Source organism: Rissa tridactyla, chromosome 3, assembly GCF_028500815.1.
Source record: "Rissa tridactyla isolate bRisTri1 chromosome 3, bRisTri1.patW.cur.20221130, whole genome shotgun sequence".
Lineage (NCBI taxonomy): Eukaryota > Metazoa > Chordata > Aves > Charadriiformes > Laridae > Rissa > Rissa tridactyla.
Genome location: NC_071468.1, coordinates 120,732,007 through 120,745,654, shown reverse-complemented (window position 1 = coordinate 120,745,654; position 13,648 = coordinate 120,732,007). Strand labels below are relative to the sequence as shown.

The 13,648-nt window shown below is 41.7% G+C and overlaps 1 protein-coding gene across 2 annotated transcripts; it reads right to left on the bottom strand.

Moving 5' to 3' along the window:
• Nucleotides 1-591: 591 nt before the first annotated feature.
• On the bottom strand, nt 592-13,598 carry ENPP5 (ectonucleotide pyrophosphatase/phosphodiesterase family member 5). Of its 2 annotated transcripts, none has more exons than XM_054196056.1 (4): nt 13,483-13,598; nt 9,891-10,760; nt 5,801-5,977; nt 592-4,405 (listed from the first exon to the last, which is right to left on the bottom strand). In XM_054196056.1, exons 2-4 carry the CDS (start codon nt 10,711-10,713, stop codon nt 4,035-4,037), a joined length of 1,371 nt encoding a protein of 456 aa, XP_054052031.1. In that variant the 5' UTR covers nt 10,714-10,760; nt 13,483-13,598; the 3' UTR covers nt 592-4,034. The 2 variants fall into 2 exon arrangements, with proteins under 2 accessions (XP_054052031.1, XP_054052030.1); XM_054196055.1 differs by having other exon boundaries at nt 13,471-13,551.
• Nucleotides 13,599-13,648: the final 50 nt, after the last annotated feature.

The following is a 13,648-nucleotide window of genomic DNA, read 5'->3' as shown; positions in this document are numbered from 1 at the left end:
AGCAGCACAGGTAGGGTCAAGACAGGATCCACAGCCGTTATTTAAGCAGGGAAGGAGATCTGGAAGTCAGCCTCTTATATTTGCATTTTAGAAAACAGCAGGACTCAACAACTGCATGTTTGTCATTCTTCCCACATACGGTTCAAGACTCTGTTGTTCCACACTTCTGAAAAGTCACGCTGCACAATCCTTCATATTATAATAGGCGTTTTTGTGCCTTTGGGGTGTTTTGTTTTATTTTTTTTTTTTGAGACCACATTTATTGTAAACAGCATTACTTCAGCTCTTTACCAAGAAATTCTGGAAGATTTTTTTGATAAAAGAAACTATATTACCATTGTTGGTAACAGATAGCTGTTATTTCCATATACAGCAGCAAGGTGGGAAACAAGAGGTCTTTTATAAGAACTTTGATCTAAAATGCTTAAGTTCTATCCCACTTCCAGTTATTTTTAATAAAGGCATACACTATGCAGAGTACAAGAAACACCTGGGATGCACAGGAGTTAAGGCCATTCCTCCCCCAGCCATTCCCTCACAATTCAAGCTTTTTTCCCAGAAGCATTTTTAAATGAAGCAAACACTCGGTGCTTGATAGCGCTATAGCAAAGATATATTTCAACTTCAGCATTTCCGAACAGGAGGAAACAAAGAAAACGTTTGACATCTCGCAGTGCGCTTCACAGGTCGACAACAAAAGACAAATCATGCAAGCTTCTGTTTCCAAGCTTAAGTTACAAGTAGTACACAGTGTGCTCGAATCCACTTTCCAATAAACTTGTTCATACATTATTAAAAGTATCACACACACAGAAACCAAATCCCACATCCTCCCCAAGCCAAAAGGTAGTCTGAATAAATCTCACATCAGGGAAAAAGTTGACATTCTTCTCCAGTGGCATCGTATGTGCTTTCAATTTCATTAAGCATACACCCAACAACTTAAAATTAACACTGGCTAGGCAAATATCCTGACAAGGTAACTACCCAAGAGGTACCTGCAAACACACCTAGGCAATAAACATGTTTACACCTAAACTGAAACACCCGAATGCTGAAAGATTCCCTTCAGTTTTCTACAGTTTCGTTTTACCCTCCTCAAAGAAGGGCCTTACAGTGCAATACAGAACTATGACACTGAGAAGAGTTCTCATGTTCATGTTCCCAATCTGGTTTGAATACTATTCTTCCCAAACCCTTTGTTAGGGGAAACCTATTGCTCTTCCCCTTTGGCATGTTTGGGCAGGTAAGTCTAATTCCCAGGATGACCGAACAACACTGACCAACTTTGGCCCCTCCTTAAAATCAGGGGTCACTTTGGCTGATGATAGAACTACACCTGTCACAATTAAAAAACCAGGAGTTTAATGAACACCTCTGAGATGACAATCCAGTTAGTTTTACATCCGCCATAAGCGTTGCAATGAAATTACTGCAATAAGAAGAATTTCTATTAAAGCAGAATGTTCCAAAGTGAGAAAGTGTGTAACTGAAGTAGCTACAGGTGAGGATTATTGCATCTCCACTTTGCACTGTTACTCCCTTTACCAAGCCTCTAGATCTTTCTTTAAACACACACTAAGTTTGGGCTGCAAATCGTTTTTAAGTAAGTTGCAAATAAGCAAGAAAAGGTGGGCTCAATGCATCCATTTGCTATGTGCCAGCCACTTTTTGGAAGGTAACTAGGGAAGCGACTAGTAACAACTTAGACGTTTACGTTTTCTACTTCGACTTCCCCAGCCTCTCTAGAAACTACCGTGAACATTATTACTGCTTTCAGGTTGAAAAGCCCCTGCAGCATTCAGTTGTAGCTGGCACCAGCAAATTAAACTTAAGACCCACCTAATGGTCAGCTCCGCTAAGAATCAGCTTTGCAGTGTCAGGCACGTCTACGCACACGCTTTCCTTCAGTGTTTTTGAAGAAAATGTCAATGTAGGAAAACAAGGCAGTACACAAACAGCAGGGTGGCAGAGATGAGTCAGATTAAGTTACACAGGACTTCACACATACCCTCAAATTAAGGGGCTGTCCTCCAACAAATCTGCTGGTTTCCTGCCTTCCTGAACCTACTCTTACAGCTAGACTTTCAGCATAGACCTTAAGTTGGAGTACTTCATTGCCTTCCCTCTCAAGCGTTCACTGCACTTAGCTGTGGTCTCTGAAAACTTTCCACATCTGTTTGCAAGTCAGCTTAATGCCAGGCAAGTGTCCCTGCCATCACGGAGGAATCTGACCGATTACTTCTGCCGCAGGGAGCAGCAGCCAGCGCGTGACATAGCACTGCAGAGTCACCACCAAAGCAGCGAGAAGTAAGGTCACTCCTGAACTCGCCTAGCTGTTCATTAAGTTTGGAATTAAGTTCAGCAAAATGAGTTTTGTACACCAGTTAGTCAGCTTGTTGCAGCTCCTTGCGAAGTCTGCTAGCAACCCTCCCAGCTGCAGGACTGGACGGTTAGTCACACCTTTAGTTTGACAGAGCACAATGAAGTCCAAGATGTTCCCATCTTTGCCCTCCGCTGGGTGCTGTGGATAAGGCACTAAATTGCCCTTCACAGAAATACCAGACTGCGTATTTGTGTGAATTCTGAAGGAGTTTCTTTCTCCTTCAGGCATTGTACTCAGAGACAAAGTGCAGAGAAATACTCACACAGAGAGGGGAAAAAAAAAATTCAGCTTTTAAACAAGTCTGACAACTAGACAACTTCTCTCACTTCATACCATGTTTTTCATACCAACATTAGTCAGCAGCTTCTTACCTGCCATTTATGTGAGCTCATCAAAAAAAACCACAACAGCAAGAAGATTTATTGCCCCACAAAAAAGAATCAGAGTAATACACAGCTTTGTTGACTGAGAATTAATAATTTTCCCTGATAGAGACTTTCCTCTGGAAGAACAAAGTCCAGCCGTACACCTTTTTTCATATTTGCTTTTTCAGATTTAAGAGTATATATGACTTAAGGTGTATATGGCTGTTCCTTTAATTGCGTGTCTTAGCCTACTCATCAAATTCTACGGTCCACCCAGATGTATCAGATGAAACACAAGACAGCAAGCCAAGCTCACGCCTGAGAAGAGTCTCCGGTAACGGGTCTGACGTTACACCCAGCGACAAGCTTGACAGCGCTCTGAAATCAGCTTGTACATGTTTGTTCCTTAACTGATTCATCAGCCTTACTCCGAAAGAATCCTCTTACCCCAGAAATAGAAAAGACTCGATCTGGATACACAGGTGTTGTGCTTGTACATGTCTTTAAACTGCCAGTCGCGTGGAACTCCTAGAAAATTTAGTCCAGCATAGAGGAAACAATAGAAAAAGTAAAGACTTACATTTGCATAAAATCATACCTAAAATTGTAAAGACCTATATTTACCTGAATTAAAAAAAATAACAATGAAGTAGTTTAATGCTGATTGCTAAAGGCAATACCACCCAGATTCATATTTAGGGGCTACAATTAACACAGTAGTTTAAAGAAATATGCCTAACTCTAAATTTAGACACTTAGCACTGCACGACCTATCTTAACAGTAAAGTTGTTTGCGGCAGGATTTAACCCACCAAGCTATCTGTAAGGGTGATCCATGCAAAAGCTTCCTTGGCAGGGAAGAAAAAAACCTAAAGAAGTGTAGTCACATTCAGTGACTTGTTAGAATCTAAGAGACTTAAAAAAATCTCTCAAAGAAAAAAGAAATGGTGGGTTGCAAATTAAATCACCATGTAATAGTCTGTGAAGTGCACCTCAGTTGATGTTAAAAGTAGGTCAGAATGAGGTATTCAAGGCCTATTGTCACTACATGTCTACATAGGTATACAGCTTTCCAGGTTTACCTAGAATATTTTCAACCCCAGAAAGATTAAGTGGTTGTAGGGTGAAAAAGAAACGTGCTCTTCATCCACATACCTAGTATATACGGACTCCAGCGTACCAATGGATCAGCATCCATTTCCTTTTACTCCACATATGCTGATCCACCTCTATTTATTTTTTTTTATAACCTTATTTTAAGCATCAAATAGTACCAAGTGTTATTAACCTTGCAACAGTGGCTGAGCAGCTTCAGTGTGTTGCAATTGCATGGTATTTGCCTGGGTGAGGATAAAATGCTTAACAAAAACTGCAATAAAAACCATAACAAGCAAGCTGCCCAGAAAGACTCCCGTAACAGTAGCATAGGTGTCTGTTCCAGAGGCTACAGGAACTTCTTCAGCAAGTACATCTTTCACAGCGTTGAACGAACCATTGTTTGGCAGTGGGTTAATACCAAGTAGATGGCACAACAAGGGGTACAAGTCTGTAGCATTCATGACTTCCTTGGTGGCATTCTTTCTGAAAGCAGGCCCAACAGCCAACAAAATTGGATGCATTTCTGGTAACATGTTGTCATATCCATGATTACCAACTAGAAATAAAAGACAGATCGAGGTCAATATTCTGAAGTTGCAAAACAAGCACTGAACCTTTTCCCAGAATTAGCGTAATGCAGAAAAGGAACAGCCATCATTTATTCTTGCAGAGGTTTAGAAGAATCATTTTGATCAACAGCACAAATGTCTCCTAGCAAATACCAAGTCTCAGAACTACAAAGAGAAGATGCCTTAAAAAAAAAAAAAAGAATGGAGAGCACTATTTAAAAAAAAAGAAAAAGGAAAAACAAAAAGAGGTAAGCTGTAACAGCAGCAGTAACAGCACTGTCAATGGCATGGCTACATCCAACTTTCCTTGATCTTCCTCAAGGACAAACTCCAACTTTGCAACTGGAACAGATCTCTTAGGAAAAAAAAAAAAAAACAAAACCAAAAAAACCCCCAACCACCCACCCACCCACCTCAAAAAACCAACATGTCTGTCTGACTCCTAATAGCAGCCAGAACAAGGGAAAAGCTCACAGGTCTCACTAGACGGTCTCCAGTGCCCCTTCCTTACAGGGGCACTAAAAATTCTGAACAAGTAAATAAACATCAAGGCACAAAAAGCTGTTCTCATCAGCTATCAACAACTGAAAAACTTGTTAAGTCTCGCAGGTAACGCTCTTATGCTTCATAACCAGCAGCAAAGTTTAAAAGGTTTTCAATTAAGAAACTTAAGAACTGACCATACGACACCTATATTTTTCCTTCTAACTAACCAAAAGTTACAGTTTACTGTCTCCATTCTACCTATAATAAATCTCAAAATGCCAAGCGATGAACTTGAGCAGGTTTTTTTCCTCCAAATCACCTAGAATACATCTTACCCTATAAGGCAAATGAAAATCACTGGTGTACAGTGACACAACATTCAAAGACCATTTCTAGCAACAGAACAAGGTGACTGTAAGTGTAGGCATCCACAGAAGTTGAGGACTTTCAGAAAGCATTCTTGTATTTCCAACAGAACCCTTCTCCAGTAAATAAACAGTACATGATAAAACAAGGCTATTCATCCTCTACTTGACAAGTTCAGTCGCCACTTCTTTCTTTTTTAATGTCTCAGGAAGTGCTTGTCAGTTTGCTAGATCTCGCAAGAAGACCTCAAGTATGTGGCCACTAAATCACGTGAATGATCTTATCTCAGTAAGTGTAGTTTTTAGCAACGGTAAATCCAGTTCCCCTCCCCTAATAGTAGTATGTTTCCCATCCCATCAGGAAAAAAAAATAATTATAAATTCTACATAGTTAGCTTCAGAGTTTTCCCTCCCAGTCTTAAAAGAAAAGTAAAATGAAAATTAACATTGGTTGAGATTGGGAGAGAAAGTACCGTGTAAGCTCTCTGACTAGGAAGACATAGCAAAACACTGTAAAGACAGAATACTTACATTGAAAACCGTCAGACTTATTATATACGATTTCCCATCCTTTATCAGCCACTGCTAAGATTGGCTGAATTTTACTGTTGTGTTTGTAATGTAATCTATCTGGAATCTGCTCCTTTTTATATACAGTCATGTTGGGATGAGCATTGGCCAAAGCTTCATATACTTCATCCAGTTTGCCTTCAAAGAAACAAAAAAACAAAACTTAAACATGCTGATATGTTTACTGAACTCATCAGTAGTTCAAATACCATTGAAAGAAGAAGGCAAAATGCACTTCCCCAAAAGCTAATTATAGCTGTAAGAGACAACAGCGGATTACTGTGAGAAATCCAGAGCGTCACTCGCACCTGGCATCAGACTTCACAGCCTATTCCTAAGCAGTAAGTGCCTCGCTAATTTTAGTAAAACCCCTCATTTCATACTTATCAGAATGTAAGCTTCTCACAAGAATGAGTTAGAAGGCATTCAGTTAAGTCTCACAGAAAAGAAACCAGCTCCTCCTAACTCCATGCAAAGCCTGAAAGCAAGAAGATACCTCCTAAACGTGTTTACAAGGTAATGTGCGCATTAAGGCCATATTCTGTCTTTCCCCCAGTTGGCTACGATGACAAGTGACACTTTTTATTTATTTTAAAGCAGTTTAATTGTTAGTTGCTCTCCTTTAAAAGGCCAAAGAGGGCAGCCACTTTGTTTCTTGGCATCTCTTGAAACTTATTTTGGAGTGAACCCAACTATTTATTTCTCCTCCCACAAGGTGCTCCAGTAAACAGCTACATATTTGACCTCATTTAATTCCCAGTTTTGATCTCCTACCATTTTGATGACAAGTTTAGCCAATTTAGAAGGGTAGCTAGTTTGTTGCTACGCACCATGTAACATCACAATATTAGCAATTAATTGCCTAGGGATAAGCAAAACTAGCTTGCATTACTCTTTCAATGGAAGCCCTCAGTTCACAGTCCAGATGCCACCAACACGTTAGGAGCTGTACAACGATTGCAGAGGCCAAGCAGGGAACACATGACAAACATACGAAGGGACAGGCTGGACTGGCAGATGGAGACGGCACTTTTGGTCTAGAACCATCAGCCAGTCTGTGTATTAAATAACAACTAGCAGCACTACCAACTCCTCTGCATTCTTAGTGTCTACTGCTTTCCCTTCCCTAATCATCTACTGCGTGGTGAGCGTAAACCCTCAAGAGCTGTACTAACACTACCAAATAAATAGGCATTATTCAGCCTCAATTCTTAATTTGCATATTTCCAGTTTCTGAGCTTTGCTCTCCAGAAAAAGTCACTGAACAGCCAGACAGCAGTTGGACAATCTGCAACACCAGTGCACAGAAAGGAGGAACAGGACACACAGACAGGAACACAAAAGCAAGTTCAGGAATCTACATCTGAGCAGGTTTTTTCAATCCCCCCCTGCTCTATTTGAGCACAGATTCCTATTGAGGGCTATGCAGCGCGTATAACCGACTTCTGTTATGCACCAAATAACTCAGCTCCATGACTTATTTCAGTACTTTGTGCCACACACATGCATGATTCAGTCAGACAGCCGAGTTCACAGCTAATCTGCAGGCCACTTTCAGCACTACAAAGCTCAGCTGGAAGATGTTGACATTTTCTTTGTGGCCAACACCGACGTTTTTAGCAGACGAGTGAGATTAAAGCACATCCTGTCATTTTGACTTATCGTTTCTCGCTAGTTCCGCCTTCACAGCCTGCTGTACATCCTGCAGCGGGTGTTCCTGCGAGCGACCTCTTCTCTGACTGCCTGTCCCAACAAATGGTCACCTTGAGGACCACAAGAACAAGTGCTTAATTTGACTCGAGACACTGCCTGAAGTAAACCAAGGATAAAATCCCGTCTACCATTTACAGCGTGCATGGAGTTTTGAATACACCTTAGGAAAAAAAAAACAGTTTGGGAAGAGGTGCCCAATGCCTTGAAAGAAACCATCTTCATTTCCCCCTCAGTTCCTAGAATCCAATATAGAAATTCCGGAGGAAAACTGGAAATAGATTAATGTATAATGTTTCTTAACTCCAATTGGCATAAAAAAAAGAATCACCAAACTTAAGAAATACAATAAAGGTCAAGATGAGACAGCAAAAGTGCAGATATGATAGAGAAAGTTACAGCAACAAGAAAAGGGACTCCAATCTAACATTTCTAGTCCGATATTAGTAACAAAATTAATTTTGTTATGCCACTTCTTTATACAGGATAACAGGGAGGAGAAGCCCCCAATACAGCAAACTATGATTTTACACTAAATTAATTATTTGAATTAATATATCACATTAAACGCAAGAAAAAGGCCACCATCACCAGCTGTGCTACAGGTACCATCTTCGTGAGCACATAATTAGTTCCGCACTCAGTAATACACTCACATGGTTAAATAATGGCTTTAATCCACCTCTCAGGGAAGAAATATGCAGCCAAACAGTTAAAGTAGCAGAAATCGCTGCATTTTTAAACGTTCAAAGCTTTTTCTCAATGTCTCCCTAAGTTTTACCATTCCCTTGGTTTAAGCAAGACAAATGGAATAACCATTGAAGAATCAGTCTTACGTACTTAGTTATATTCATCACTAATATTATATGAATAATATAATATTGAATTCATATTCCTTATGAATATGAATAGTAACACACTTATAGTACTTAAGTTATTTCATAGACACACTGAGAATGAAGCTCATTGTTTCATAACAAAAATTACAGCTGGTAACACAGAAGGAAGGAATTTTAGCTGGGCTGAAAACTAATTCTTTTTTACCGGTAGCGTAATAAATATCTGAACCTCTGGGCAAAACTGAATCCAAGCTATTTCTGAAATCCATCAAAATGGCTTTTTTACTATTCTGTCATCTAGTTGCTGCAGAGATACTATTTCTTTTCAGCATTTAACAGACAGGAGAATCAGGTTACGCATCTTCAAGTTCTCATTTACTGCGTTAGGGATGTTTCAGCACTAAAGTTTACTTTTACAACTCCTTTGTTTGGTAATGAGAACCTCTTGGTCAACCATGGTTGTCTTCATTAGGTGGGAGCTCCCAAACTCGGCTCCTCTATCACCACTGAGAGAAACAGTGCCCAGCTACAAGCAGCCGAATGTGCTCAGGCAGCAAACGATCCCAGTTTGGGCACACTGACACTTTAGTCTGGAGTATTCCTCAAACTAAAAGTGACAAGAGACATTTGTCTACACATTTAAAGGTAACTTAAGTCTGCAAAATACCCTCCCCACTGCGGCATTAAATACACAGTGCCATCCATTAGTGATGCAAATGTCATGGAAATCTTAAAAAAACACCTTTTTAGAAGGCCACCTTAAAACTCAACTTCCAAATTAGCACCCCTGCCCCCACAAAAAAATGCTATTTTCCAGGTTATTGCACTCGCACCAAGTAGTTATAACTTTCGATATAAATATCAATCAAAATAAAGAGCAGCACATATACATCAGTGACACTAAACATACACCTGACACTTAAGGAACTCTTCAACGACTGCAACCAGACTTCAGCTTTCGATTCCAATAGTATTCTTCCCCATCATTACCATGATAAAACTGGTATGAACATAACTGGCTGGCTGTTCAGCACGACGGGGAAAATAAAGTGAACTACAATAGCTGTCAGCTACTGAGATAGCGAACACGGGCTTTTTTTTTATCAAAGGTTCCCATCTGGTTTCAGTTTACTGTTAGAAATCTAATTCTTCCACTATGGCTTTAGCATCTTGATGAAAGGCAAGATAAGTAACATTCAGTTGTTATCTATCTAGAACGCCATTCATGCTTGATAGTGCCGTTAGATTATTTTACTTCTCATAAGAAGTGAAGGATATTTGGCAATATTAGTCAACAACAGATAGATTTGCTGAGTTTTCATTTCAGAAAGTTAATGCAGGCTTATCGCAGAGCTAGCAAAAAGAACAAAGAAGTGATCCTGCAAGTACTCCTTGTTCAAGGCTGATGTTCTACTGACCACCACTTCAGTTAAGGAACGAAGTCTATAAAACTTCAATAATCAAGTATTTTCTTCAGAGAATTTTACTGCTATAACTCCTACCTTCTTTTGGCAAAATAGCTACTGCAGGAGAATGGTCAATGACTGTATACAGCTCTCTATTCACATACTGATCAAGCTCAATGAGTCTTTCCGAGGAGGACTGGGACATTCCATGATCACTTGTGATTATGACATTTATCACATCCCACAGCTTCGCTTTCTTCAGTTCAGACATAAGATAACCCAGCTTCTTGTCAACATCACTAATTATCGGTCCCATCAGTGGGTTTTCTGGGCCCAGAATATGGCCCATCTCATCAGGCTGTTCCCAATATAGGAGACCAAAGTTTATGGGTTCTTCTGATGTAAACCAGTCAATAAGCCTAGCAACTCTATCTTCAAAGGAAACGGATTCATTGTAGGGCATATAATATGTAGGAAAGACTCCATGTATTTTCACATCTGTTCCAGGCCACATAGCTGCTCCGGTTTTATGTCCTTCCCTCTGGTTCGTTACCCATATTGGGCTGGCTTCTTCCCAGAACTTGGAGTTATAGACATCCATTTTGTTCATAGAGAAAGTTTCGTTCAGAATAGGATCATACATCTCATTAGCAACTATACCGTGGCTTTCTGCATAGAGACCAGTCACCATTGTATAATGATTAGGATAGGTTTTTGTTATAAACACATTAGTGACCTGTTTGACATGAACACCATTCTCCATGGCATAATGAAAATTGGGAGTTGAGACTTTGTAGATGTAATCCCATCGAAATCCATCAAAAGATACTAGCAACACCCTGGACTGGGCTGGCTGGAGAAACAATGCACTTGGAAGAAATAGGAAGAACACTGCCAGGACTTTCCAGTAACAGATCATGGCTATTCTGGACGGTATTCATCCCCTCTTCTGAGGCAACATGGCATCTGTTGAGCAGAGACAAAAGATTTGTTTGCATTAACCTGTTTGTCAAAGTCATAACTTAGTTTTAAGAATGAGTAGCTAAAAAATTCCTTAGGCATTTATACAGTTTGCCTTACTAATACTGAGCACTCCAAACATAGGAACGAGACCTTTTACTTGTCAGTTATATTGATATCTCAATTTCAGAGATGGGAAGTGAGACACTACAATTTGTTGAATGAAACACAGCTGGCAAAGCAACTTCTTTATGGAACACCACTGCCCAACCTCTTCCTTTTTTCTTCCTGCTCCCAATACACAGGAACTCCTGCTCTTGCAATCTGACAACTTTTCAAATATTTTCTGTACTCAAAGTTGTAAGAAACCATCCTATGAGAAAGCTTCGGCTTGTTAAAGGTTAAGATGTAAACAAGGGCAGTTCTCACCTTGATAATAACAAGGTCGAACCCCACCAGAACTTTATAACCCTCATTAAATTCTCTGGAGCATTACTTCTCTTCTGCGCAAGCGTGGCACAGACACACTAGTGTCACATGGCAGAGCAGCCGATGGGAGCAGAAGTACACACTGGAACTGGAGGACTCTGCGCCTGCACAGCTCCCACCAGGGAGGGGGGACCAGCTAGAAACCATCGCAGCTTCTCAGCCCCGACACTCGGTATGGGATTACTAAATGTGCTGAGGGCAAAATCCAGTGGAGAAACTCACAAATAAGCTTTGAATTTCAGATACAGGATTATATCCACTACGAGGTTTTGCTGCTTAAAAGGTGTCAGATCAAGAGTTAGACAAACGAAGAGCAGGAACAACAGTTTCCCAACATTTTATCACATCTCTAACCTGATCGCACTTCCCTACAAAACCTACCTCTTATTGATCAACTAATTCTGATGCTTACTACCAAAGGTCACTCCTAGTGTACAGACAGCTTTACAAACAAGTCATACAAGTCAGTGTCCAGCTTAAGTTCTCCTAACTAACTACTTAAGTCTCTGAATGGACTGGAAACAAGCGGCTGAAAGATTCCGCGGTACAGTTGTGAGCCACTGGAAAAACTACATCTTTCAAGTCAAATGCTACTGCTACCTGAGCGCAAGCAGAATGAAGCATGCAAGACACAAGAAATATGATGCAAATCCCATCCATGAACTGCATGAGATGATGACCACTACACACTGTACCCTAAAGCATTTGCTCCCTAGATAAACATTCAACACTAATTCTGGTCATTCGACTCAAGGAATATTTACTATTCCTAGCTACAACTTGCATTCCTTATCCAATAGCATGACACATTACACATAGCTTCATATTGTATTGGGTTGTACTCCCCTGCCCCAGCTTCCCTCTGCCCTTCCCAAACACTTGCTTGTTCAAAACTCAGTTACCTGACCCAAAATAAGTTGCCTGTAAGTACCCTCTCACAGGATTTTCCCATCTGTAACCGACCTAAAATTTCACGCTAATATTCCTCACTTCTTGCCCAACAGCATCAGTCAACCACAAGACCAGATACTGTTCAATCCAGTTCTGCACGTGGGCTGTACTGACACTCCACACAGTTCCCTTTAGGCTCCCATTTTTCTGCAATCCTCTGGAACCAGTCACTACTGAAATTTGGCTGGAAAACAGTTGATTGTGTAACCAATAAATCCATATTAATATCCGAAGCGCATAAACATCCTAGCTAATATAAAAAGTTACAGCGTAACAAGCGTCTGAATACCGCTACAATGATGGAATAGGATTTGTCATTTTGATAGAACACAAGATATTCTCCATGGGAATTTTTCTTACTTTGATTCCCCAACTAGATCTCTCATACATATATACACGCACACAGGGAAACAGTGTTCAGCATTGCTGACTTGCAGGTAGTCAAACGTTGCACTGAACCTCTGCGTCTCCCAAAATTAAAATCCAGGCCTACAGCCCTGCTAAGAACAAACTGACACTCCAGAGGCATAACTCCTCTTTCACCAACCACCACATACCCAAAGGCTACAGAATTGCTTGCTTTCACCCAGTGTGGGATTTCTTTCAGCTGAATCCGAAGGAAGAACAGAACACGCTGTTGTGCCCATCTGAACGCCCCCCACCAAATTAAGCGTAGCCCATGGCTGCGTCATAAATCGCCCCCTTCTGGGGAGCGACAAGTATGAATTTGGGTTCTCCGAATTTTATACAGTTTACGATGCCAACATCACCTAAACCTTTAATGGCATATTTTTAATAAATAATGAATAATGGGGTTTTTTCAAGGCCTTCCTACATTGGTCTTTGCTGGATACAAGCTGAGCAGGTCTCTGCAGAAACCCAGCCCCACAGAGCACAGCTCGGGGGTCCTGAGGGGGTTCTGGTGGGACAAAGTGTCCGATTGCCCAAGGCGGGGAGCTGCCACACAGACGGACAGACAGGCGGACAGACAGGCAGGCAGGCAAGTACCCAGGGACCCGTTCAGCAGCCAGAGGAGCTCAGCACACAGACGAATGCCAAGGCCAGGCCGCCACAGCCGCCTCCAACGGCGGCTAGAGATCTCTGTGGAGGGTTTATCTCGCCCTGAAGAACCCCAGGTACCGAAGAACCCCTCGACACACACAACATCCCCCACCGAGGCCCACGCAGGCCTAGCGAACTGTCCCTATCCCCCCACAGCCCCTCGGCCCGAGCTGCCCCGGCTCCCGCCGCCCCGCGGCGTCCTCCCCTCCCTCACCTCAGCCGTTACCTGCCAGCGGCGGAGCAACGCTACCCCTCGACCGCCTCACCGGGGCGGAGACGCAGGACGCACGTAACGCCGCGCTGGGAGTGGCCGGCGGGGCTGTCAATCACCGCCGGGTAACGGTCGCGCCGCCGTGAGTGGGCGGCAGGGCAGGGCGGGGCGGGGCCTCCGT

Coding starts and splice junctions, on each gene's coding strand:
- ENPP5 (XM_054196056.1), bottom strand. CDS start 10,713: ATGATCTGTTACTGGAAAGTCCTGGCAGTGTTCTTCCTATTTCTTCCA. Junction 5,978..9,890: donor AGCTATTTTGCCAAAAGAAG/GTAGGAGTTATA, acceptor GTTTCTTTGAAG/GCAAACTGGATGAAGTATAT. Junction 4,406..5,800: donor TAAGTCTGACGGTTTTCAAT/GTAAGTATTCTG, acceptor TTTTATTTCTAG/TTGGTAATCATGGATATGAC.